The sequence below is a fragment of the Dermacentor variabilis genome, chromosome 1, assembly GCF_050947875.1.
Source record: "Dermacentor variabilis isolate Ectoservices chromosome 1, ASM5094787v1, whole genome shotgun sequence".
Taxonomy (NCBI): domain Eukaryota; kingdom Metazoa; phylum Arthropoda; class Arachnida; order Ixodida; family Ixodidae; genus Dermacentor; species Dermacentor variabilis.
This window is the reverse complement of record NC_134568.1, coordinates 37,211,980-37,237,686: the sequence shown is the minus strand read 5'-3', so window position 1 is coordinate 37,237,686 and position 25,707 is coordinate 37,211,980. Positions and strand designations below refer to the sequence as shown.

Sequence of the window (25,707 nt, the reverse complement as noted above, 5' to 3'; positions counted from 1 at the left end):
TGACCACCTGGGGATCTTCAGCATGCAATATAGTGCAAGCACACGGGAGTTTTGGCCTTTCGCCTCCGTCAAAATGCCGCCACCGTAGCTGGGATTCGAAACCGCGTTCTCGCGCTCAGCTTGCAACGAAGCTATATCCCACGCAGTATTCTTATTTTCGCATAAAAATCAAACATATCAATCTCCTACTTGCATAACGGTATGCCTGAGAGAGCAGAAGTTGATAAAACCTCTGAATGCACTTCAGAAATACACGCCCTCGGCCATCGATGTTGCACCCTAGCAGACGAGGCGCAGCGCTGTAGAAGGCACGGGGTTATTTTTCCCTCGCGAACCGGCATGTGCTGTAGCATTCCCATCATGAAGCATCTAGCAAACCCGTCATCAATATGTATAGTCTTATTTATACCCAGAAATACGAGCTTTAGAACCATGATTGCGGAGCGGGACTATTTCTTTAGATGCGAAGACAACCGGCTGCTGCGCTTCAATGATCTGGGTAAGGCGTCTCCTGCTTTCTCAAGTTGTAACGTAATCTACGTACGTTCCACTGGAAATGTGCTGCTCTTTAATGACGAAAAATGCCCTTTAAATGTCTCTAATGCTAGGTGGAATGGAACCCACGTCACAAGAGTTTGTCAAGGACAAGCAAGCTGTGAGATTAGTATACACTAGGGTGTGCTCCAATTCTAGTCAGCATCTAAATTCGGCGAATGCGAATTTGAGGTGGCGCGTAGCGTCTGCGATCACCTATGGTTCCGATCGGACAACGTCAGGAGGTGTGTGTTAAATTCTGGCCAGCATCCGAGGCATTCTACGTAGACGGCTGATGAGACAGCCCAGACAGGCTCGAGGCTATGCAATGGAACGCGGTTCGAGCTGCCTGGAAGACGAATGGGAGACGCTTCTGCGACGTGGCGCCATTTCGTGGCAACAAGAACAAGTTGAGAGGAGCACACATTATTTTTTAATTTTAAGTCTCTGCGCCTGTAAACCTCTGAAAAACACAGTTTAACCTACATTAAGGGCGTAGGATAGCGTGTCTACGTGTTCTTGTGCCCAGACTGCCTTCCTATCGGCTTTGGAACGAGGCTTAATTGGAACGAGACTTAAGATGGCCGCTGTGTACTTAGCCGTCAACTTTTCCGTGTACGGCAAATATTCCGTGTACGGCAAATATTGGAACACCGCCTAAGTATGTGCCGCTCTGCAGTGAACCTATCGCCATCTTGGGTCACTGATTATGTTTCAAAGGGCAGGCGGCAATCGAGGGAACAATACTGAGCATTCGCAGGCGCTGGCTCACCACGGGCCTCGCTCGGAGGCCCCGCGTGGACTTCTCGGCAGAGCCACTAGATGGCGCAGCGTGTCCAGAACGAAGAGTGATGCAGGAACCCGGCTTTCGCATTACGCGTTTCTCAGCATTCCGAGGCCACGAGCAGGAGGTCACGTCTGTTTCTCATCGCGGAGGCCACGCCCAGGGTTCGGGGCAGCACCGCTAGATGGCGCTGAGTGTTCATAGGGAAATCATAGGAAATATTCATAGGAAATAGGTGACCGCTTGTTTGTATTTTGTGGCGAATGGACGTGCTTTTCGGGACTCCGTGGCGGGGACGAAATCATGAGTTTTTCTGCATACTTCGAGCTTGCTTCTGTTTTTCATTTGCTGATTTTTGCCTTTAAGTAGTAATTGTGTGGTTTTCTTTTTCTTTATTTTTTGTCTCTCGTATTACGGGTGCGCGGGTGTGCTTCGTGTATATTTGTTTTTGCAGGATTTTTAGAGAGTCCTTTCATGCCACGTGCTCGAACACGTGCAGCCGGGTGGGACGTTGAGTGTTTGTAGTCTTTAAATAGCTATTTTGTAGACAAATAGCTATTAGTGGTTTTACTGTCCGTATTTTGGTAGGAAAGAGAGAGTGTGGCCGCGTGGTTGAGCGCGTACGAGAGCGTGTCATACCTTCGGTCTCCGCGGCATTGATTGTTTTGGAAACAGTCGTGAGAGTTGCTTTCCGATATTTTGAGGATTTGGATCCTGTGCGTATCTGTCTTTGCTAAAAGCCACGCACTCGGCATTGATATAGTATTATAGTATTTGCATCAGTAGTAGCATTATTATAGTATTGTAGTATTTGCAAAAACGCCGTGCAATACATGGGGAGAAAGATGCTAAGCAAGCAGTGAGCGGGGGGTCCCTCAAGGCAGATAAGGAGACGGATGAGAACGGAGACGGCATCGAATCAACCGGCACACAATGTGATGTCGATACTAGGATGCAGAAAATGGAGGCTTTCCAGGAAGAGCTTGTCAAACAGGTGCAAGAGCTCAAAAATGAGCTAAACAGGGAGCGTAATGCACAAAAGGTAGTCGAAAAGAGACATGAAGCAGCCGAGGAAAAGATGAACAGGGCCGCCATTGTGAACGAAAATGTGCGTGACAATGGAACGCAGACCCCCGACGCGACAGGCGAGGGGGGGTCAGCGAAATGCGTGGAACGCATGCAGGGTGATGAAGGGTTCGCTGGAAAGAGCGGCAGCTACCTTGAGGCCGCCGAGCGGAAAAAGCAGGAGCCCAGGGGACAATGCCCCTTGTCGAGTCTGAATCACGCGGAAAAGGGCAAAGAGAAGCAGGGCGAGGTAGGAGAAAGTGAAAGGGTGATTATCGCTGGTGTTTCAAACCTGGCTGGGTGCTCAAAAGCAATTGTGGAGAGTTTGAAAGGCGACAAAAGAGTGGCGGTAGGGACATTTCCTGGGCGGACACTGGGTTCTGTCAGGGAGCGAGCAAAAGAAGCTCGAGGAAAATGCCCACGTGCACAACCTTGTCATAGTAGCAGCTGGGCTAAATGACGTCCTGAACCGGAAAGGGCCAGGACTAGCTGAGCGCTTGGCGAAGGGGATGGACGACTTGCGCGAGCCATCCCCTCAGGTGCAGATCGTGGTGTGCACGTGCCGGAGGTGCCTGTATGTGACAGTCACGTACAAAGAGCCGTAGTGGCTGCTAATGAGGCAATATGGAAAATGAGCCGAGAGAAAGGCTTCCAGGTTGTCGAAGTAAACAGGGAAGTGAGAAGTTGTGGTGGTTTGAAACGAGTCGGGATCCACTTCAATTACAGGCTGGCACGAGAAAGGGGCGGGCGACTTGGTGGTCGCGCTGTTGCTTTTTTAGGGGGCCCGCGGGCACTCAGGAGGTCAGAGTAGACAGTAATGAAGAAGGTCCCCTAGCGGAACATCAGAAGAGCATCACCGTCGAAAACAGAAAAAGGAGGAAAGCAAGAAAAAGAGCTCGCCATGCAATAGGCTACATAAACATGCGGGGCGGCAGAATAAAGGAAAAGAGGTCAGAGATTGAGGAGCAGTTACATAGAGAACAAATAGGGGTGTATGCGGATACAGAAACACACCTTAGAGACTCAGAAGAGCCGCCAGTTATTGAGAATTATGTTTGGGAAGGGGGGGGGGTGCAACAATACTAAGTCGGAAAGAAAGGGAGGGGGCGTCGGAATGCTCATCCATCAGGGAGCTAAATGGAAAAGGGTAAATGCAAAATGTCAAGAGCATCTTTGGTTATCAGGTACAATGAGTGGGAAAGAAACTTGGCTGGGCGTTACGTAATTGTGGACCGGAAAAAATTGCACAGAGAAGAATAAAGAGTTAGTGGAATGCATAAGCGCTGATATTAAGGGTTTCGGGAATGGTGCTGAAATTGTCCTATTAGGTGACATGAATGCCAACATACAGGATTTAGATGGCTATACCGACAATAACGGGAAGTCAATGCTAGACCTTTGTGAGCAACATAACCTCGTTACCGTGAACACAGGGCCTAAGTGTGAAGGACAGATCACGTGGCAAGTGGGAAACCGGCAATCAACCATTGATTACTGTCTGATGACAGAAGGAATTCATAATAAGTTGAGAGAAATGGTTATTGATGAGGAAGGGCATAGCAGCATAGGGAGTGAACATAAACACATCAGTTTAAAAATGGGATATTTAGTTGGGAAAGAGAGCAAGGAGAGCAAAAGGGCCAGTCCAAATTTGAGCGCTGAACAAATAGGAAATATAGTCACTAGAGTTGAGGAAGAAGTTGGCAAATGGCCAAGTAAAGAGTGGGAATGTGGTGAGCTCCTAAGTGTAATAACGACAGAAATATGGAAAGAGCAGCAGCATGTTCACTGGAAAGGAAAAAAGAAACCGAAAAGCTGGTGGAACAAGGAGATACGAGAAGCAATCGCTGAACGACAGAAAGCATCTCGAGAGCACAGGCAGGCAAAGAAGGCGCAGTTGCCGCAGGATGAAGTAACCAGTAAATGGAAAATATACCGAGAGAAAAAGTCTATGGTTCAAATACTGGTGCAAGCAAAATTAAAAGGTGAAAGTGAACGTTGTTTGTCAAAAATACGTGAGAAAAAGAAGGCCGCACCTAGAATATTTTGGAAACAAATAAAATTATTAGGCAGGAAGTCAGCAACAATACAACATATCCTAGACGAATATGAAAACCGATTGGAAGGAGAAGCGGCAATAAATTACATCCGAAGAGTAACAGCCGAATCTTTCCAAGGCAATGACGAGGTTGTATTTGAAGAAAAAAAGAGCATGAAAGAGACCGAAGTGGAAAAGGAGCTGGTGCTGACAAATTTAAACTGGAAGAAAGCAGAAGAGAAAATTCCTAAGCGCACAGCCACAGGGCTAGACGAGGTTCCCGTTAGGCTGATAAATGAACTAGGACCAAAAAGTAAGGAAGCTCTGGTGAAAGCAGTGGAAAAAACTATAAAAGATACACGAATACCAGACAGTTGGCGACAAAGTAGAATGAATTTAATTTATGAAGCTAAGGGGGAAAAAGACAGAATTCACTCGTATAGACCGTTGACCATTACATCGGTAATATACAGGCTAGCAATGCAGGCAATCAAATTAAAGCTTCAAGCATGGGCAGAGAATAATGGCATTTTGGGAGAGCTTCAGAACGGCTTCAGAATAGGTAGGCGTTTGGATGATAACTTGTTTATTCTTACTCAGTGTATTGAAATATCAAAAGCAGAAAGCAGACCGTTGTATGTGGCCTTTTTAGACATTACAGGAGCCTACGACAACGTAGACCGCAACATTTTGTGGGATATTCTGGAAGGGGAAGGCTTAGGTAACGATTGTCTACAGCTTTTGAGAGAGATTTACCTAGAAAATACCGTTTGCGTTGAATCGGAAGGGATGAGGAGCGAGGAGAAAGTTCATATCAACAAGGGACTGAGGCAGGGCTGCCCTTTAACCCCACTGCTGTTTATGATGTACATGGTGATAATGGAGAGGGCGCTAGAAGGAAGTAATATCGGGTTTAATCTCTCATACAAACAGGCGGGTACAGTAGTACAGCAGCAACTCCCAGGTTTATTTTATGCGGACGACATTGTGTTGCTAGCTAATAAGCAAAGTGATTTGCAACGTCTGGTTTATATCTGTGGACAGGAAGGCAACAATTTAGGTTTGAAATTTAGTGTTAGAAAATCAGCTGTTATGGTATTCAATGAAAACAGTGAACAGACAGTGGAGATACAGGGCCAAGAAATACCTTGGGTAACAGAATATAAATACCTTGGTATATGGATAAACGAAGGCAATAGATATATGGAAACACAGGAAAAAAACCATAACAGTAAAGGGGAAGAGAAATGCAGCCATAATGAAGCACAGAGCGCTATGGGGATACAATAGGTACGAGGTCCTCCGAGGTATTTGGAAAGGTGTAATGGTTCCAGGACTTACTTTTGGAAATGCAGTTGTTTGCTTTAAATCAGGGGTACCATCAGGACTCGAAGGGAACCAAAGGGCAGTGGGTCGCCTCGCATTGGGCGCTCACAGCAAGACTACAAATGAAGCTGTGCAGGGTGATATGGGCTGGACTAGTTTTGAAGTGAGGGAAGCTCGCAGTAAAATTGAGTATTAAGAACGGCTGAGGAATATGGAAGAAAGTAAATGGGCTGGGAGAGTGTTCAGGTATCTGTACAGGAAAAACATTGATTCACAGTGGAGGAAAAGAACTATAGTCGGATACAACTTTTGAAAAATGGGGGCGTTTACTCCTCCAACTCGGATGCACACGAGCATCCACCAATGGGCGCGCACTCTGGACTGACTTCATGAGCCGGACGGCCGGGCACCCCGCCGACGGAGAAGACGACTGCCCGCGCTTCGAACTGGGCCAAGTCGCGTCAGCTGTGTGCTTCAGCAATAAATGCATTGTTTTATATAAGTACTTTTTCAATAGCAACTGATTCATTTTAAGCTTGGAAAACGAGTAGTAGATGCACCGTGTACATGCGAACATGCGCAAAACCCATGCAGAGCTGCTCTTTCTACTTTTGTCACTTGCAACGAAGCTAAAGAGCCGACGGCTGGCAGCGTTGTAGAAGGCACGGGATTATTTTTCTGTCGCTATCCGGCATGTGCTGTAGCACATGAGAGCTCTACTAAACCAGTCACCAAAATACAAAAGTCTTTATTTGTATCGAGCTTTGCGGGTTTCAGGAGCACGATTTTTTGAGCGGGACTATTTTAGTCGCGGAGGCAATCGGCTGCCGCGCTTCGGTCATCTGGGCGGGGCCTCCCCTTTTTTGTAAAGTTGTATCCGACTATAGGAAGCTTACCAGCAAGTATGCGGCCTGTATGGTGGGCAACACAGCAACAAAGAAGGTTAAGCGGAAAGTCAGAGACGCTGAAATAATCTGATGGGTGGCGGCAATGAAAAAGAAACCTGCCATGAGTAACTACTTAAGAAGGAAAAACGAAATCAGGAAAGAAACCATTTATAATAACTCAAAGGGAAGCTCATTACTTTTCGAAGCGAGATCGGGATGCCTTAGAACACGCACCTATAAAGCGTGTTATAAGAAGGAAGAAGAAGCATGTGCTTGCTGTGGTAAATCTAGGGAAACGACGGAGCATGTTTTATTAGAATGTGAAGACGTCTACCCAGCGGTCTATTTGGGCACCAATGGCCTCCTTTAAGCCTTTGGGTTCAGCGGGAGCAGTGGTAAAGTAAACATGTCCTCAATAGGTATTGGTAAGAGGCGATTGGAGGATTGGTGGACGAAAAGTAGGGAAACGACAAAAAGCGCAGACGTACAAAAGCACAGTTCGCAATAGGGGATCAGAAAATTTGGGCGTGGTACTTCACAGTGTTTTTTTTTCTTTTTTCGTTGTTTAACCTAGGTAGGACATTAGGCAGTATAATAGCAAGAGCTTGGTGGCGCAACCCACCACCTCGTTCCAATGGGGACGATCATAACATCCATCCCGAAACCCGAGACAGGAGTCCGGCTGCAGTACACTCCTCATATATAACTCGTTTTGACATGTGGGATTATGTTGTGTCGCTATATAGATTCAATGCTAAACACATTTTCGTCGACTATCATCGTGAGATTAGTTTGGTCGATTTTTTTTTCTGATACTCCGTCGAAGAAATGTTCCAGCCACTTCCGTTGCACTGAGCAATCCTAAAGGCGGTACATTGTCGCATAGGACCTGCGTACAAAGCTAGATACTAGGAGAAATTGACTGGAGAATGCGGACCAATGCCGAAGGCGGTGCCGTTTGACATATGTAATGTCTCTAAGCGCTAGCTGCAACAAGGGAACATTGGGACAAAATGAGACGCTGTCACTTTTATAAGTAACTTGCTGCTATGCGAGGTGACGCATGCCAAGCACAGTTGTAGGGATGGTTGTTATTCGCACGTTTCAGTCCGTCGTTTGGTGTCTAAAGTAAACTGGTACATACGTCCACGATATCCCGAGCACGGGCTCCCCATCGCGCTATGCAACGTGACGCACACGCCAGTCATTTCAAAGAGTTATTTGGCGCTTACGCGTGCGCTCTATGCAGGTGAGTGTGGCCTAGGAAAAAAGGGGGATACTCAGCCTGTAAGGTATTTAGCAATACATAATGAAAACAGAACACCCTTTCCCGGTTTGATTTTAATTAGCCTTTATTGCACACGACACTGGTTTTATTGTGATCAAGATAAAAGGCTAGCCCATACACACTTGTGAATTCCAATTATTTGCTTTCAAAGCATAATTGAAACCCAGGATTATTTTATGGCATGACCGACTACGGCGTATAACCTTTGGCAACCATAAAAAGACATCTTGAATCACAATCCCAGTCGCGTTGTGAGCACGGCGGCTACATGCGCTTCCTGTTTGTGGTTTCCATTATGTCAACATCATTGAACGCGTTTTCATGTCTATTTCGTTTTCCATCTTGCTGAAATCTGGCAATCAAGATGAAAAATGCAAATGAGTGAGGCGTAATGGTTACTATATCGGACAGTTGCGCCGGGATGACATGGTTCGATCCCAGGCATTAGCGAAATTAGCGAATCGATGCGAGTCTGAATCCTACCTACAGGTATCGCAAAGTGCCTGGAATGTAATAAAGATTGATTGGCATTAAAAGTAATCACATGCAGAAACATAATAAGGCCTCGGAATGTGCAGCTAGGTGAGTAGAATCAATTTCGTTGATATTCCAGTTTGTTGCCGGTGTTCATCAAATAATCTCACTAAAAAGCCACTTACGTGCCTCTTTTAACATGCTAAATGCACAGCTTGTTCCTGTCCAGGAGCCGAATTCACAAAGGTTTTCGTGCGTAAGCACTCTTTGCCGTTGGCCGGCTGCCTGCGCTAATATTATGTCTACTACATCGAATGGCTGAAATTTTTGCCTACGAACTATTGAAATTAAAATATATGGCCCGATGTTGTATTCCCACGTGTCGTGGCGGATCGCACGAAGACTATTTAATCTAAAACTATAATCTTGGCATGTTAGTGGAATATCATAAGATCAAGCTGGTTTACCTATCCCCACAATTACTATTTTATTTCATTCAGTATTTCATAATAAGAGGTTCTATCACAATGCTTCATTGCGGGATTTCTTGAAGTATATTGGTATTTCATCTTCCATCCACTAACCAACACTCTATGTTCAATTTATTGATCATCATCATCTTCATAATCAGCCTGGCTACGCCCACTGTAGGGCTAAGGCCTCTCCCATACTTCTCCAACTACCCCGGTCATGTGCTTATTGGGCCATGTTGCCCATGCAAACTTCTTAATCTCATCCGCCGCCATAATTTTCTGCCTCCCTTGCTACGCTTCCCTTCCTTTGGAATCCAGTCCGTAACCCTTAATGACCATCGGTTATCTTCCCTCCTCATTACATGTCCTGCCCATGTCCCTTTCTTTTTCTTGATTTCAACTAACATGTCATTACCTCGCATTTCTTCCGTCACGTAATCTGCTCTTTTCTTATCCCCTAACGTTACACCCATCATTCTTCTTTCCATAGCTTGTTGTGTCGTCCTCAATTTAAGTAGAACCCTTTTCGCAAGCCTCCAGGTTTCTGCCCCGTAGTTGAGTACTGGCAAGACACAGCTGTGATACACTTTTCTCTTGAGGGATAATGGCAACCTGCTGTTCATGATCTGAGAATGCCTGCCGAACGCACCCCAGCCCATTCCTATTCTTCTGATTATTCAGTCTTGTGATCTGGATCCGCGGTCACTACCTGCCCTAGGTAGATGTGTTCCCTTACCACTTCCAGTGCCTCACTAACTATCGTAAACTGCCGTACTCTTCCGCGACTATTAAACATTACTTAAGTTTTCTGCAGATTAATTGTTAGACCCAACCTTCTGCTTGGCCCCTCCAGGTCAGTGAGCATGCCTTGCAATTGGTCGCCTGAGTTACTAAGCAAGGCTATATCATAAGCGAATCGCAAGTTACTAAAGTATTCTCCATTAACTCTTATGCCGCATTCTTCCCAATCCAGGTCTCTGAATACCTCCTGTAAACAGGCTGTGAGTAGCATTGGAGAAATCGTATCTCCCTGCCTGACGCCTTTCTTTATTAGGATTTTGTTGCTTTTTTTATGGAGGACTATGGTGGCTGTGGAGCCGCTTTAGATATCTTTCAGTATTTTTACATAAGGCTCGTCTATACCCTGATTCTGTGATGCCTCCATGACTGTTGAGGTTTCGACTGAATGAAACGGTTTCTCGTAATCAATGAAAGCTATATATAAGGGTTGGCTTTGTTCAGCACATTTCTATATCAAGTGATTGATTTTGTGAATATGGTCTATTGTTGAGTAGCCTTTACGAAATCCTGCCTGGTCTATTGATTGACAGAATTCTAAGGTGTTCCTGATTCTATTTGCGATTACCTTAGTAAATACTTTGCAGGCAACGGACAGTAAGTTGATCGGTCTATAATTTTTCAAGTCTTCGGCGTCCCCTTTCTTATGGATTAAGATTATGTTGGCGTTCTTCCAAGATTCTGGTACGCTGGAGGTCATGAGGCATTGCATGTACAGGGTGGCCAGTTTTTCTAGAACAATCTTCCCACTATCCTTGAACAAATCTGCTGTTATCTGATCCTCCCCAGCTGCCTTCCCCTTTTGCGTAGATCCCAAGGCTTTCTTTACGTCTTCCGGCGTTACTTGTGAGATTTCTAATTCTTCTAGACTATTCCCTCTTCCATTATCGTCGTGGGTGCCACTGGTACTTTATAAACCTCTATAGAACTTATTACTTCAATAGTAGTACTTCAGTAATGTGCACCAACTAGCCCAACAAAAAGTTCTGCTGGAATACCTTTCTTGTACAGTGGGCCTTTCAATATGTGTTACCTCCCCTACGTCAAATATGGCGGCCCTCGTCACCCACATCACGTGGTCTTCATGCCGCGCCAGACACATCTCGTTTTGCCTCAAGAAGGAACTGATCCCTGGCGAAATTTCCGCCCTCTTCGGTGCCATTCAGCCTTCCTACGGGCACGCAAAGCGGGTGTGTAGGATTGTATGTTCGGAATTGTGTAGGCAAATGCGGCTCTTTTCTGACTATTTGCGCGTGACATGTCACATCAATTATCCTGAGTGGGTTGCCGAGAAGAAATTCCGGGAAGACAGGAAGCTTGCGGCTCAAACGGTGGAATTCTGGTGACGACATATGCTAAACAACACACCCAAGCCGCCAGACAAGAAGAAGGCCAGTAGTGCCGTAAAAATCCTGGGACAAGTACAAGTCACGGAGGATGTAAAAAACGTGCTGGCGAAGGGACCGAAGTTCAGCCTGGAACCTGAATCTACAGCGCACGAGCTACTTTGTTCGAATAGGCGTGTTGCCGAGAAGGCGTCACCTGAAGACCAGGAAAGGTGCCTAGTGGAAGGAGTAGACGCTATGTCAAGAACAGTTACGAAGAAATCTTCGAGCAACCGATCTGGGATTAACAAAGTTGTCGCATTCTTCAAGGACAATGGCCTGCTGCTTTTACAGGCTGACAAGGAAGGAGGCTTCGTTGTGGTCCCGCAAGGAATTTACAAGGAAAAGGCCTACCAAGATGTAGAAAAGAATTTCGCCACGTCAAGCCTCAAGCCGGCTAGGGTGAAATCTCAGGCTGTGTCCCTCTGCAAGGAACTGGAGCTAGGAAAAATAGCAAATGCCATAAGTAAGTGCAAAAATAAGACTTTGGGCATGTTTTTTACCGCCAAGACCCACAAAGAAGTTCCATTCCGGTGTATCGTGAGCGAAAGGGAATCTTGGCATCCTCATGTTAGCCAGTTTCTGTTAAAGCATTTGAGTTCACTTAACATAGAAGATCCTTTCGAAACAAGGAACTCCTATGATGTGGTAGGATTTTTACAGTCCTGCGGTACCGTAGGTGGTTTTTTTTCTCGGTCGATGTTAAAGATCTTTTCTATTCTATCCCACACAAGGAACTGTTTTTAGCTGTCCAGGCATGTATTGAAAACAAAGGCACCATTCCGTTTCAGAATTCTGTGGGCATGTCAGTTGAAAATTTCATTAGGCGTCTGAAGTTTTATCTTAGTTCCACGCTTGTTCAGGTTGATGATAGCGTTTATGTTCAGAAGAAGGGCATATGTATAGGGTCCTATGTAGCCCCTATCTTAAGCAACATTTTTCTTTCGGCCGTTGATAGCGTTTTGGACAGCATGCTTGACAAACAGAAGGTTTTGAAAGTATTTAGATATGTAGATGATTTTCTAATTGTGTTAAACAGACAGGATCCACCAGGCCACCAAGAAAGTGTCAAAGAGATGCTAGATGTTTTTATGAAATATAGCCATGGTTTAGAATACACCTTTGAACTACCAAAGAACAATAAGTTACAGTTTTTAGACCTCGAGCTCAGCCTGGGAGCTGAAGTGCAGTGGAAGTACCAACCCCGAGCGCAAAAAGATCTCTTGTCTTATGAGTCAGCCGACTCTAAGATCGTAAAAAGAGCGATAGCCACAGGGGCATTGGAATCGGCTGCCAGGAAGTCATGTAAGCATGCCATACGAAGCAGCTTCCTTCAGCAGATTGAAAGGCTAAAGGAGGCGGGGTTTCCACAGACAGTTCTAAGTTCTGTAGTAGAGTGCCTGCTCCAGAAAATAAAAGGAAAAGCAAGAAAAAACACGCAAGAACAAACCAGGAGATTAAGACCTGTAGTCGTACCGTACTCTGACCGCGTAGCCCACAACCTGAAAAAGGTCGGGAGTAAATTCAAAGTCCCGGTTGTTTTCTCAGCCCCTTCAAAACTTGCTGCATTGTGCGCCCGCTTTAACAACCAAAAAACAGAACGCGCGACCTGCGGAACTCAGCATACCAATCCACATGTCAGTTGCAAGGAAGGGGTAGTTTATCAAATTCCGCTCTCATGCAAAAAGGTTTACATTGGACAAACAGGGCGGTGTCTAAATAAAAGGCTAAAAGAACACGAAAGGTCACAGGAAAAAGGAACTGGTTCCAATATGGCCATCCATTGCAAAGAGTGCGGGTGCAAGCCTCGCCTAAGAGAGACCATCGTTCTGGACAGAAGTCGAGACAGCGTTGCCCGTGAGCTGAAGGAAGCTTTCCACATTAAGAGGAAGGGCCTTGAATGCATCAAAAATTCTGTATAAAAGTGAGATGTCATTTTTAGAAGCCCATAGTTCGAACTGAGCATGTTGATGCGCCGCCTGCGCCAGGTGAATATTCCTAATCTCTTAGTTTTTATGGGGTACTCCCTTAAGGTGGTGTTTGTGTATCGCCTAGCCATTATCATATATAGTCATTTGGCCCTGTACACCACGTGTCATCTTCACGAACGTCACCTTCACAATCGTTCTATCGCCTATCGCCTAGTTACCATGTGATGTTTTGACAATGCGCCAGTTGCGCCGCCAAATTTGCGTATATATATTGTGTGTTTCCGTCATTAAAGCATCAGTTGTTAGTAAGCGCTCGTCCGTGTCTCTTCTTCTTGTGTCGTCTGTTTGGCGCTACAGTACTTCAGTAATATGCACCAACTAGCCCAACAAAAAGTTCTGCTCTATAGAACACCTCAGCCACTTGAACTGTATTATCCATATTTGTAATGATATTGCCGGCTTTGTCTCTGCTTTTAGGCTTCCTGCATTCCTGAGAGCGTGTTCAATTCTATCCATATTATACTTCCTTATGTCAGTGGTTTTACGCTTGTTGATTAACTTGGAAAGTTCTGCCAGTTCTATTCTAGCTGTAGGGTTAGAGGCTTTCATATATTGGCGTTTCTTAATCAGATCTTTCCTCTCCTGCGATAGCTTACTGGTATCCGGTCTGACGGAGTTACCACCGACTTCTATTGCACACTCCATAATGATGCTCACAAGATTGTGGTTCATTGCTTCAACACTAAGGTCCACTTCCTGAGTTAAAGCCTGTTCTGTTCTGTATTTTTGTGTTCTGTAGCTTGATCAGAAATTACTCCATTTTCCCTCTTCCCGCTAACTCATTGATCGGCTTCCTATGTACCAGTTTCTTCCGTTCCCTCCTTAAGTCTATGCTAATTCGAGCTCTTACCATCCTATGGTCACTGCAGCGCACCTTGCCGAGGACGTCGACATCTTGTATGATGCCAGGGTTAGCGCAGAGTATGAAGTCTATCTCATTTCTAGCGTCGCCATTCGGGCTCATCCATATTCACTTTCGGCTATCCCGCTTGAGGAAAAGCGAATTCATTATCCACATATTATTATGTTCTGCAAAGTCTATTAATAACTCTCCCTTGCTATTCCTAGAGCCTATGCCATATTCCTCCACTGACTTCTCTCCAGCCTGCTTCTTGGCTACCCTGACAATGACGTCGCCCATCAGTATAGTGTATTTTCTTTTGACTTTACCCATCGCCGAAGGAGACGCTGTAGCGGAGGGATCTGGATTATTTACGACCACCTGGGGTTCTTTAACGTGCACTTAGATATTAGTTAAACGAGCGTTTTACATTTCGCACACATTGAAATGCTGTGGCCATGGCCGGGAATTGAACCGCAATATATAATATTTTGTACTAGTAGGCTTACTGCTAGCTTGTACTCACCCGCAGCCGTGACAACGAACGTGAGGGCCAACCACGCTGAAACAAACAACACGTGCATCGCGTCCTGTGCGCCGCACGTTTGCGAATATTGTCCCCTTCGACAATTCCCGAGGACTGCAAGTGGCCCGCAAGTGCGCAGTTGCTCAGAGGCAGCTCAAATATACGTTCACTAGACTGACAGCTTCGTTCAGTCGGGTGCGTTACCCGACACCAGTCACTATATGATAAAAAACACGCGATGTAAAGCTTTATATTTCGACAAGTAAAGGGCATCCGATTTCGCCAAGCTCAACGAAAGATAAGAACTGAGAAGAACCGCTGCGATGGAGGCTATAGAGTTTCGAAGCGTGGTCAACGTGTAGAAGGAAACGTTGGAGTCCTAACGCAAATGGGGCCAATTCAAGTTCAAGTGACGGCATGAAAGGTAAAGCCCGTGGAGATAAACTTGTGTTATGTTTCGAAAAGGGGAACTGCGCTAGAAAAGCAGGCGGAGCTGGTCGCTGACGGCGTCCAACCTTCACGTGGCGGCATAGCTGTGCATTTTCTGAGCGAAAGGAAAAAAAAAAAGGCCTGGACAGGGACGTTTCGCTCTGGCGCTCCGTCCTAAACGCATGGCCACGGATAAATCGTTTTTCTCGGCAACCATCTGCATTGAATTGTGAGAATTGTCACATTTAAATGAAAACATCAATATATAATGACTGCACTATGGAGATTATGAATAATGCATTCATTCTTTTACCAAACGTGTTGAAATCACCAATATTGCAAATCCGAAACTATGAAGTTTACAACTCTGTAACGCAGCAATGAGAAAAGATGTGACAATTCTGTAAACTGCACCTGATATTACCTCTAAAGCTGCCAAAATTGGTCTATTACGCACCACCCTGAAACATACGATTAATCTGTGAGCAGGATGCTCGCAAACCTTTTGCAAATATTGTTACAAACTCACGTAACCTCTAAATTCATATGTCAAATAATTCCAATTTAGATGCGCTATCGGAGACTGTTTGCAGAACTGTGGTAGCTGTCTTTGGTGTAGTTCTTACAAATTTATAAACTTCGTACTTCTATTTTTTTAAATGTTACTAGTTTATAACAAGTTCTGCGAAAAATTTCAAACCATTAAAAAAATATGCTTGTTTCCTCACTATAGTTCAGCCCATCTATGTTGAATGGAACAAATTTCATTCAGATCGTTCTAGGGGTCGTGTCATAGAAGTATTTCTGTGTCTTGCATTTTTTTAAAAGGTGGCGTCGGAGTCAGCCCCATGCTTAAGCTTTTAAGCGGAAGGTTTAGCACGGGGCCAAGTGAAATGAAATTCGTTGCATTTATGGGATATAGCTAAATTCAAATCGCTGCAGCAAGCAGTTCTTTTGTTTTGGGGTATAACATTGTTTGGAAGTTTTGCTAAAAGCCGGTATGGTAAAACAAAATCATGCCATGAAATTTACAAGTCCTCGACTCTGCGCCAAAAATTGTTATCACAGTGCTGTCAACAGAATTCGTTAGATCAAGTGAAGCGAACATATTTGATGTATGAATTTAAACCTTACGTCAAATTCTTAGACGTTTACAAAGGTTCAGCAAAAGACCTAATTACATATTAGTGGTTTGTACGTCGCAGAGCGGTGTATAACGCACCAATAAATGTTATCCGCTTTAGATTTATTTTTAGGTGCAGTTTACAGATTTGTAATATCTTCCTCGTTTTAAAATGGTGAGTTTCAGAGTTGTAAACGTGATAGTTTCGTTCATGAAAGTAAGGAAACTTGAACAAGTCTGACGAAAGCAATAGGGGCCTAGAGAAACATCGGCTTCACTGAATCACTAGTTTTTACCTGATTCTTTTAAATTTACCGAACTTGATACAACTCGGTGCAGTTATCTCCAATAAAAGCTATGTCATGATTTCCACGTAGTTATATAAGAGCCTACGAGATAGTTTCTTCCTAAAACAAATTGCTTTCGGCTACGTAAGCTGGACTTAATAGTCTTCAGACGAAATTCTTTGTTTTCTTATAATTGCACGTTGGTTATTCCTTGCCTTTTTCTTCAATGGGCGCGTATGAAATTATTTAGCGCGATGACATACCATGGCGCCATCTAGTGCCAGCGCCTCAGTGACGTGTAAAGTTAGATGACGTGCGGAGCATGTGCAACGTGTCGTTGCAGCGCGGTATGTTTTACATTGTACGTGCGTGGAATTATGGCTGTTTGCAGCTATTATTTTTATGCGGCAGTGTTTACTTTGTTTTGGTTGAAGTGGTTGGTATGCTATACAGTATGTTTCTTTTCATGTCGAACGCTTTTGATAAGAAAACGCCTACAAAAGCTACTCGAATTACGTCACTACAAATGAATTTCTGCCGAGAGGGACATCACTAAAAAAAACCAAAGCAGTTCATGTTCTAATTAAAATTATTGCAGTATTTTCATATAATAATATTTTCATAATTATTACAATAATTTCATAGTCATGTGAAAGGTAACAAGAGTTTTAGTGAAAATGACCGTTCTCTATCACTAATGTGCATTTGCTGCAAAATGTTAGCACACATTATGGCATCCCACATATATTCTCATCTTGAATATAATAAATTTTTTTACCTGAACGGCATGGTTTCCGAAAAGGATTTTCTTGCGTAACCTAACCACTAGAATTCACATCAGACTTACAGTTGGATATGAACAGTAATAAGCCAATTGACTGCATCTTTCTTGACTTCTCGAAAGCATTTGATTGTGTAGCCCATAGTCGCCTGATATCAAAGCTCTCTGCAATTAAACTTGGCTCACTAAACCTATCATGGATTCGTAATTTTCTTTCTAATCGCGAACAGTTCACTGTTGGAAACTTTTCCTATGCCCTGTCTGACGTCATCTCCGGTCTACCTTAAGGCGGTGCAATCGGACCGCTTCTCTTTTTAATTTACATTAACGACTTACCGCATAATATATCGTCTTCTGTACGATTATTTGCTGACGACTGTATTGTACAGCGTTCGATTAACTGTTCTGCTGACCACGCGGCAGTGCAACATGATCTTGCACATATCAGTGATTGGTATGCTACGTGGCTCATGTCCCGAAACGTGTCTAAGTGTGAAGCAGTTTCATTTTCCCGAAAAACTGTTAACTTTCATTTTTCTTGTCATTTGGATTCTAACAAATTTGACCACAAGACAGAATATTAGCAGTACTTAGGAGTGCTCGTTACGCATAATCTCTCATAGTCTAATCACATCACCTCCATTTCAGCTAACGCCTCCAGATCATTAGCATTTCTGCGCCGCAACTTAAGAACTGCGCCTTCACCACTAGGAAAACTAGCATACATAACTATTGTACGGCCACAAACTGAGTACGCCGGTTATATATGGTCTGTTCATCAAAGATACCTCTTCCAACTTCTGCAGAGCATCCAGAAAAGAGCGAACCGTTTCAGTTTAAGAAATCATGGTAACCAGACAAGTGTAACACAAATAAAAGCCCATCTTTGGTTGCAACCACTAACTACTACTCGCTGTGATATTTCCCTTCAATTATTATTTCATAGAATCTTTCACAAAATTGGCCTATCTTTATCAAACCTGCAAAAACCATCCTCGGCGTCACAAAGACTGAACAATCAGTTCAGCTGCACCCGAATTTATAGCAATATACACGCTTTGGCCCATGGGGTCCGTTTATGGAAGGTCCTCCAAGATAACATCGCTTGCCAATCGAAGCATAGTGCCTTTCGCAATCTTCTAATGGATCAATATGCCGTTTCAACCATCTAACACGTCTTCCCTTCTTTTAATTTCTTTCCTGCATTTCTCTACAAGCTAATAAAAGAATTTCAGTGATGCTATTTTTTTTACTATATTTATTACTGTATACATGCAAAGATGTTCATAATGTTATGATGTTAGTATGTTATTGTGTTTGCTGTTTCTTGTTATCGCTCAACATATTGTATTCGCTAATATCATAATAATTTTCCATAATGCTGCATTGCGTGAATATTCCTTTCATTGTACTGATGTTTTTTTTCTTTCGCCAATTACATACGAATATGTTACCATATTTCGCCCTTTACACAATGCCTTCTCGAAAGCCTGTAAGGTAATTATAAATAAATAAATAAATAGATAAATAAATAAATAAATTGTAATTAGAAACTTTACGACGCATGTTTATATTGGAAAGCAGTAGCGAGTTGAATCGCGCAGGTTACTACGTTACGGAACTTGAAGGAAACATAGCTAAACACAGGAGAGTGATGGGGGTGATACAAATATGGCGCTTAGGCGTGTTGACGTCAGTATATATTGAAAGGACCAACAGCAAAAAAAATTTAATAAAAAACAAGGACTTAGCGTATTACCGTCAACAATGCTATGACACGCACGAGATAAGTACATGACTTCGTTGCGCTGTAGCGATATATAGCGGAGGATCGATGACGGAATTTTCTTCACATTTATAGATAGCGAAGGCTTCAAAAATTTCACGTTTGCGTTGACTGCGCACTGAACAAGCATAGATTTACAGTAACATGTCTTGCAGTGTTTGGCTAGCTGACTGCTAACCGAACCTTCCAGCGAGTGGGCATGCACTCACAATTAAATTAAATTCTGGGGTATTACGTGCCAAAACAATGGTATGTCTGTGAGGCAGGCGGTATAGTTGAGCACTCCGGATTTATTTATTTACACCTCCTGGGGTTGTCTTACGCGCTCCCAGTGCACGGGGTTCGGGCGTTTCTGCATTTCGTCCCCATCGAATTGCACTCGGGATGTGAACCCGCGACCTTATGCTAAGGAGCGCAAGGCCAAAGCGACAAAACAATCACGGCAGGTCAGGCATGCTATCGCAGCCGATCACTAATATCTCAGCCCATTTGGCTAATGTAGTACAGCGTCCGTAGTTACAGCAGCACTTCGACGCTCGAAGAATTGTTCCACGTCCTTAGTTTTGCAGCGTAGTCGTTGTGGTGGTGGTGGTGGTTGTAGTGGTGAATTGTAGCAACAGGCGAGTTTAGCCTGGCGATCAAGGCCCGCAATTTCTCCACCCGAGCGCCTCTTACAATACCGCTGAAGGGTTTCACCATATGTCCATCAAACCAGTCTCTCTTACGAATTCGATAAGGAGATGTGAAGTTTCTTTGCGGGCTATAAGTGATCCCTCGGGAAATATAAGGTGGTGCAGGCACGCATGCGGAAGGTCCTTTGTTTGCAGATACTTCAGGAGAGCGTCCCTGTCATCTTGGAATTTCTGGCAGGACCACAAAAAGTGCTCAATGTCTCCTGCCTCGTTGCATGCCGTACAGTTCGGAGAATTGATTCGCCCCGTCTTAAATAACCAAGCCGGTGTACTAGCAGATCCTGTTTATTCGATATAGAAGTGAGGCTTCCTCTGGGTCTTGCTTACGCAGGGCATATGCGGTGGAACCCAAAGCGACTCAAAGTGATTGCGAATGTCAGATTTTTTCACCTGATTACTCTTTGGAGCCTTGACTTTGGGAGGATGATAGAGCGCTGCGTATGCAAGTGCATCAGCCAGAAATACCAATGCGGGAAGGAATCCGCTGAAACTTTACTGTGAAGCCTTTGTTGTTGAGTTCTTTCACGATGGCTAGTGATTTGCGTGGGAACTTGAGGGACGGAAGACCATGGTATAGTTGTTGTAACGCGGTCTTTGAGTCCGTAAGGACAACCGCATTCTGCAGAGGCAAATTCTTTAGTTTGCGCAGAGCAGAAGCTATTGCTACGTTTTCCACAACTGTCGACGAGGCTATACAGTCCAGACGGCCAGACCACGTATATCTTAGAGAGGGGATATAGAATGCAGCTGCGCAGCCGTCTTCGTCTGCTCTGACAGAGCCATCTGTGTATACGTGTAGGTGATTCGGCTAAGTCGTGTTCAAATGTTCCAGGACTAGTGACTTGGCTTCTGCAGATGGAATGCAGCTCTTTGACTGCAATCGTGGTACACTTAAGTTGCATGTGATGTCCTCGAATGTCCATTGTGGTTCTATCCTCTCCGTCTGTCTCGAGCAGCGAAATCACAAGATGCGAAGCGTGTTCAATGCTGTATGTTGCAGCGTGGTTTCGGACCTCGTCCGTGTACCGTGCATTCGGTGCACGTTATCAAAGCCTAGGTGGTCAAAATTAATCCAATGTCCACCACTACAACGTGCCTCATAATCACAGCTTGTTGCGACAGTCGAAGACGACGTTTGGGACACGTTTTTTTAATGCTGTGTCGTGTTTGTCTTCTCTTGTCACCGTCCTGTTTTAGCGCCTTTTCCTTCACGTTCAGTTACGTCGGAAAGCTGAAAGTTCTCGTTGTGAAAGTCTAGTTCCCTGTTTCTACATTCTAAATGGCCACGTAGGCCGAAATAACTGGCGTCAAAGTATTCGTTCAATTTACTTGGTTACGAACGCGGCATCGTGAATCGCGGCTCACTGTTCATCCTCTGCGTGTCGTAAATTCGGGGCGTAAAATGAAGCCGCCGTCCCACTTCCCTCTTCCCACAATCTTATTCCGATTGGCTCTGGCGTCAACCTGTCAATATATCCATAGTCCCTTCAGCAGCAGGGGCGAGAGAGACAGCTTTATCGCGTGAGATGTTGATGATGATGATGAAAAACCTTATTTATCCCTCTTTAAAGGGAAGGGGGCAACGGAAGAGAGGGTGGGGGGAGCAACTACTTGAAGTAGGCCTCCTCTATCCTCTCAGCCCACTCCAGGATGGCCTCCTGAAGGTCGGGCCTCGAACTGCGCAAGGCAGCCTCCCACTACTCCTCACTAGATATTAAATGCTTGAGGAAAGGGCCAGCCAAGCTTCATTTTACGCCAACCTACTTCATCGAATGGCGGGTTAAGCCCCATGCACACTTGTGGAAAAAGGCGCACGGCGCGCCACCGGTGTTAAAACGCACCTGTGGCAGAGGGGCCATGGACACCTGCATGCCACACTGTTCACACCAAATGGCGCCGAGCCGCTGCAGCAATCACGTGACCGCATGAAAATCTCGCCTCCTTCTTTTACACTGCGCGTAGGTGCGAGATGTCACGCGCATTTTCCTTCGTCTGCTGACAGATCGGCCGCTGTGTGGACGTTCTTCCTCCTTCGTTCTTAACGCCAGTTATGTCTTACGAAGAGGACGACGTCGTTGCCACTGATAATAATCACGTTGTTGTGCTCTCTTGTGTTGCGGCGTCGCCGCGTTCAAAAGACAAGAAGAACGAGGTACTGGGTGTCGCCTCCGCGTCCGCTTATTTAGGGTCCATCTTGTCGTACAGAATTGGATCTGACGCACTCTCTCCAAAAACCTCTCCATTGGGATGTCTTGGTTTAGACTCGTCATTGTAAAACACTATCGCAAACCATGACGATCCAAACAAGCGCGAACGATTCCAAACCAAGCGAACCAAAACATGCGCGAGTGAGAGCTGAGGCGAGCAGACGATATTACGAAACAAGCGGTCCGGCTGACATCAGATTCTAGTATGAATACAGCGATTGGGCGGGTCCGCATGACGCAAGTTTCGCGTGCGCACGTCACTGAAGGGGCCGCTCTCATTGGTCTCCGGCGTTCGCGGCTCACTTGCCGCCCCGGAAAGCCGCGAATATCGGTGCAAGAACCGACCCCTTCGGTGACACAAGAAAGCTGCCTCGTTTTGCCGCCCACGACGCGCCGGTCTATAAACGTCCATGTACCGTGCATTAGGTGCACGTTATAAAACCTCAGTTGGTCAAAATGATCCCGTTGTCCGCCACTACGACGCGCCTCATAATCAAATAGTGGTTTTGGCCCGTAAAACTTCAGAATCGTTTTTTTCGGGGGCGACACCAGGCGCTTCGTGATCTCATTGAGGGCCTCTCTTGGTATGAGAGTCCGCTGTTTCCAGATAGGCGTGGGACCGTGCTCTCGTTGCGAGAGCCCCGGTCCTCACACAGTGCCCAAACTCACGTCGTCCCGGGGAAATGATCGCTCGAAGATCGCCACATGCGCGGGCCACAACACCCTGGCTGTGTTCCAATACTCGTCATAGACGGCGAAGTAAACGGCTAAGTGGACAGCGGCCATCTTAAGTCTCGTTTTAATTCTGAGGAAGACGTCAAAGCAGACATCTTTGCGAAGACACCATTGAAGTCAAAAACGATGCAGGGTACTTTCTGGTCCGAACAAGGTGGTGGCTGAGCTGGACGCTTGGAACTTCGACGGGAAGGTCGTCTGCACACAGCAAAACGCCCCTAAACCTACGCCCGTAATGTAGGCTACATTGTGTTTTTCAACCTTAATGTAGACTACATTGTGTTTTTCATAGGTTTACTGGCACAAAGACTTAAAACAAAGAAATAATGTGTGCTTCTCTAAACTTTTTCTTCTCGCTGCGAAGTGGCGTCACGTCGCAGAAGCATCTTACATACATCTCCCAGGCTGTTCCAACCGCGTTCCATTGCATAGCCTCTCGGCTGTCTCGGCTGTCTCATTAGCTGTCTACGTAGAATTCCTCGGATGCTGGCCAGAATTGGAACACACAGCTCCTGACGTTGCCCGATCGGAACCATGGGTGATCGCAGACGCTACACGCCACCTCAAATTCATGTTCGCCGAATTTCTTTTGAAAGTACGCATCTGCGTACCGCGAGTGCCGGTACTACAATCCACGCAGCTTCGTGACGGCGTCCTGTTCGGCGCCCTTCCACTTGGCGTGTCACAGATCTTCTTGCTCCCGCTGCTTGGTGAGGCACCGCTCTTCTGCCGCGCATTGCCTCGCTCCAAGCCGCGCATATCTCGCCGGCCCGTCGCTTCACTTCCTGCCTCACCACCCTCACCGCTTCGGTACGTAATGCATACGTCTGTCACCCTTGCCGAGCCTTTGCACTCGTGCGCTGCGCTTCTGTTAGATACTTTCAAGGGCCCATCGTTGTATCAGCAAGCAGGGTCCTACGCGCAACATGTCGCACACAGCGCAACTGAGCCAGTGCCGCTGACTGTGGCGTGCTCACCCGTACCGGCGAGTAGAACAAGAAGATGTCCAGCCAGTAGCGGCGAGCGAGCGGGTGCATGGGGGCGCGCATGCATCGCTGACCTATTCTGCGACCTTGAGTGCCCTCGCACTTCACCTTGGCTCGGACTAGGTCAAGAAATGCTTGGCATTTAAAATAATTTAGATATGCTTCAGAAATGGTGCACATACGTAAGTAAGCAAACGCTTGTCTGTAAACGAATGAGGCTACTGTAAATGACAATGCAGATGAAGTGTTGCCCTCTCAACGACAGCCACAAATTGACGTCGTCAAATATCACCCCTGCAACACAAAAGTGGACGCCAGGGTTCGGCACTTGCTGTGGAACTGCCCTGGGCCGGAAGAAAATGCCCGGTGACACAACGCGGGTGCGGTGGGGGTCATTGGAAGAGTGAATCGTCCCGACAGCTGCAGCCGGTTGCTCAAGCCTCAGCTTACGAATCTTTTCTATGGCTGCACTGTCACTGCCATAATTGGTGACGTGGCAAGCATTCGTCGCTTGTTTTAACTAGCCATGACGGCTGTAGGCACGGCTTAGACCAACGTTATTTTGGCCACCACGGTTATCAGTGAGTGGGTAAACGACACAGGAACTCGGCCAAAGCTGCAGAGGGAGATTAAGTATATATTTTATTCATTCGTTCCGTCCGCAGTGCAACCTTACCTCGTGCAAACTTACTGGCTTAAGATGATGAATGTAGCAGCTTTATGTTTGCTTTTACCCTTCTATATACTAGAAGAAACGGAAACGAAAGTCTACGAAATCCTTTCCCGGTTCAAGGGGGATGTTTTGTCCGGCAACACCGCCTCCTGTTCCGTCTGTCTTCAGTAAGAACACAAATGTCCACGAAAAAAGCGGCCATGCTATTCATGCTTCATCAAGTGAGGTGCGGACAACACTGCCGAAGACATGACATGCACCAGAGCCACAGCACATGACTCGCCACTTGAAGTCTAATGCCGCTTCAGTTGACCAAGTGCGAGACAAGGATTCACAAGTGATTGCTATGCTCAAGTGGCTCAAGAATGTCATGCAGCTGCTATTGACAAACATGGACAATCAGGATGCTCGTAGCGCACTGCAAGTACTGGACCCGCTGATTCCAGTACTTGAAAGTATCGCATGGCACCATGACCCGCCCCTCGCTGCCCTTCCACAAGGAAGTCAAGAAAGCATCTCTACTGCAGTGGAATGCCCACGGCCTCAAATCGAGAATTTCAGATTTTAGACACTTTGTCTTCGAAAACCGTTTTCCCCTCCTCGTAATTTGCGCACCGAACGTGCCGAATATCATACGCATTTACGGACATGAATGCCTATGAGGCATTCATGTCCTCTACCTGTGGTGATGTGAGCAAGGTCATTGTATATATTAGATGTGATCAGACACACGTTTTGCACCCAGTCCCACCTCACGATGACAACCAGTACGTTTGTTTAATTGTAAAAACGAAGAAACATACGTTCACTCTCGTCGCTGTTTACATTGCTCCTTGAAGTGGCTTCAACTATAAACGACTGCACGAAGTGCTATCAGCGACACCCGGTCCTATGATTCCCATCGGAGATTTTAATGCTCCCCATCCGCTTTGGGGGAGTTTCAAGATGGGCTCCAAGGTAAGGAGACCAGATCCTTTGCCACACAGCAAGACCTTTACTGACTCAACTACGGTAGTCCGACATATTTACGTGGGCTTACATAAACAGCTGCCTAGACTTGACCCTGGTTTCTCGGCGTCTTGAAAGAATCGTGCAATGGTTTCCAGACATCGAACCACATGGAAGCGACCATATTCCCACTTACCTGAAGATCAAGGGACTGTTTAAATGCTCCTCCACGACCCTCCGTTGAATTGATTGGTTGGCGTTCCGGTCGCATATGGAGAATGTATGTCAGCAATGGAATCATTCAAGTGCGGAACACAAAATTCAAAAAGCCATACAAGAGGCTACGCGTGGTTTTCAGCCTTTCCCGAAATATGATAATTTGAAGCCAAACTGCAGGGACTACGAGCGATTCGCCGGCAGGCTGAAAGAGTATGCAGGAGAGCTAAATCCATGCATGATCTCAGAAAAGCAAGATTCAATGCCGCATTGATGCACTACAATCTCAAAGATGGAAACATTTCTGCGAGTCGTTGGATCCACGTCAGCGATTATCTCAGATATGCAGAACCGTGCGTGGACTTCCTGTATCACCGCAACATCGTGTTCCTTTCAAATATCTCGCTTTACACCAAGGTCGCAGAGAAATTGAA

General features: G+C 45.6%; 1 protein-coding gene across 1 annotated transcript in view; it reads right to left on the bottom strand.

Moving 5' to 3' along the window:
• Positions 1-14,584, bottom strand: part of LOC142576540 (uncharacterized) — a 206,108-nt gene extending 191,524 nt beyond the window's left edge. The window contains exon 1 of the mRNA XM_075686704.1: positions 14,411-14,584. Coding sequence (XP_075542819.1) covers positions 14,411-14,468 — 58 coding nt within the window. The 5' untranslated portion in view covers positions 14,469-14,584. The remainder of the gene's footprint in view (positions 1-14,410) is intronic.
• Between the last annotated feature and the right edge of the window lie 11,123 nt (positions 14,585-25,707).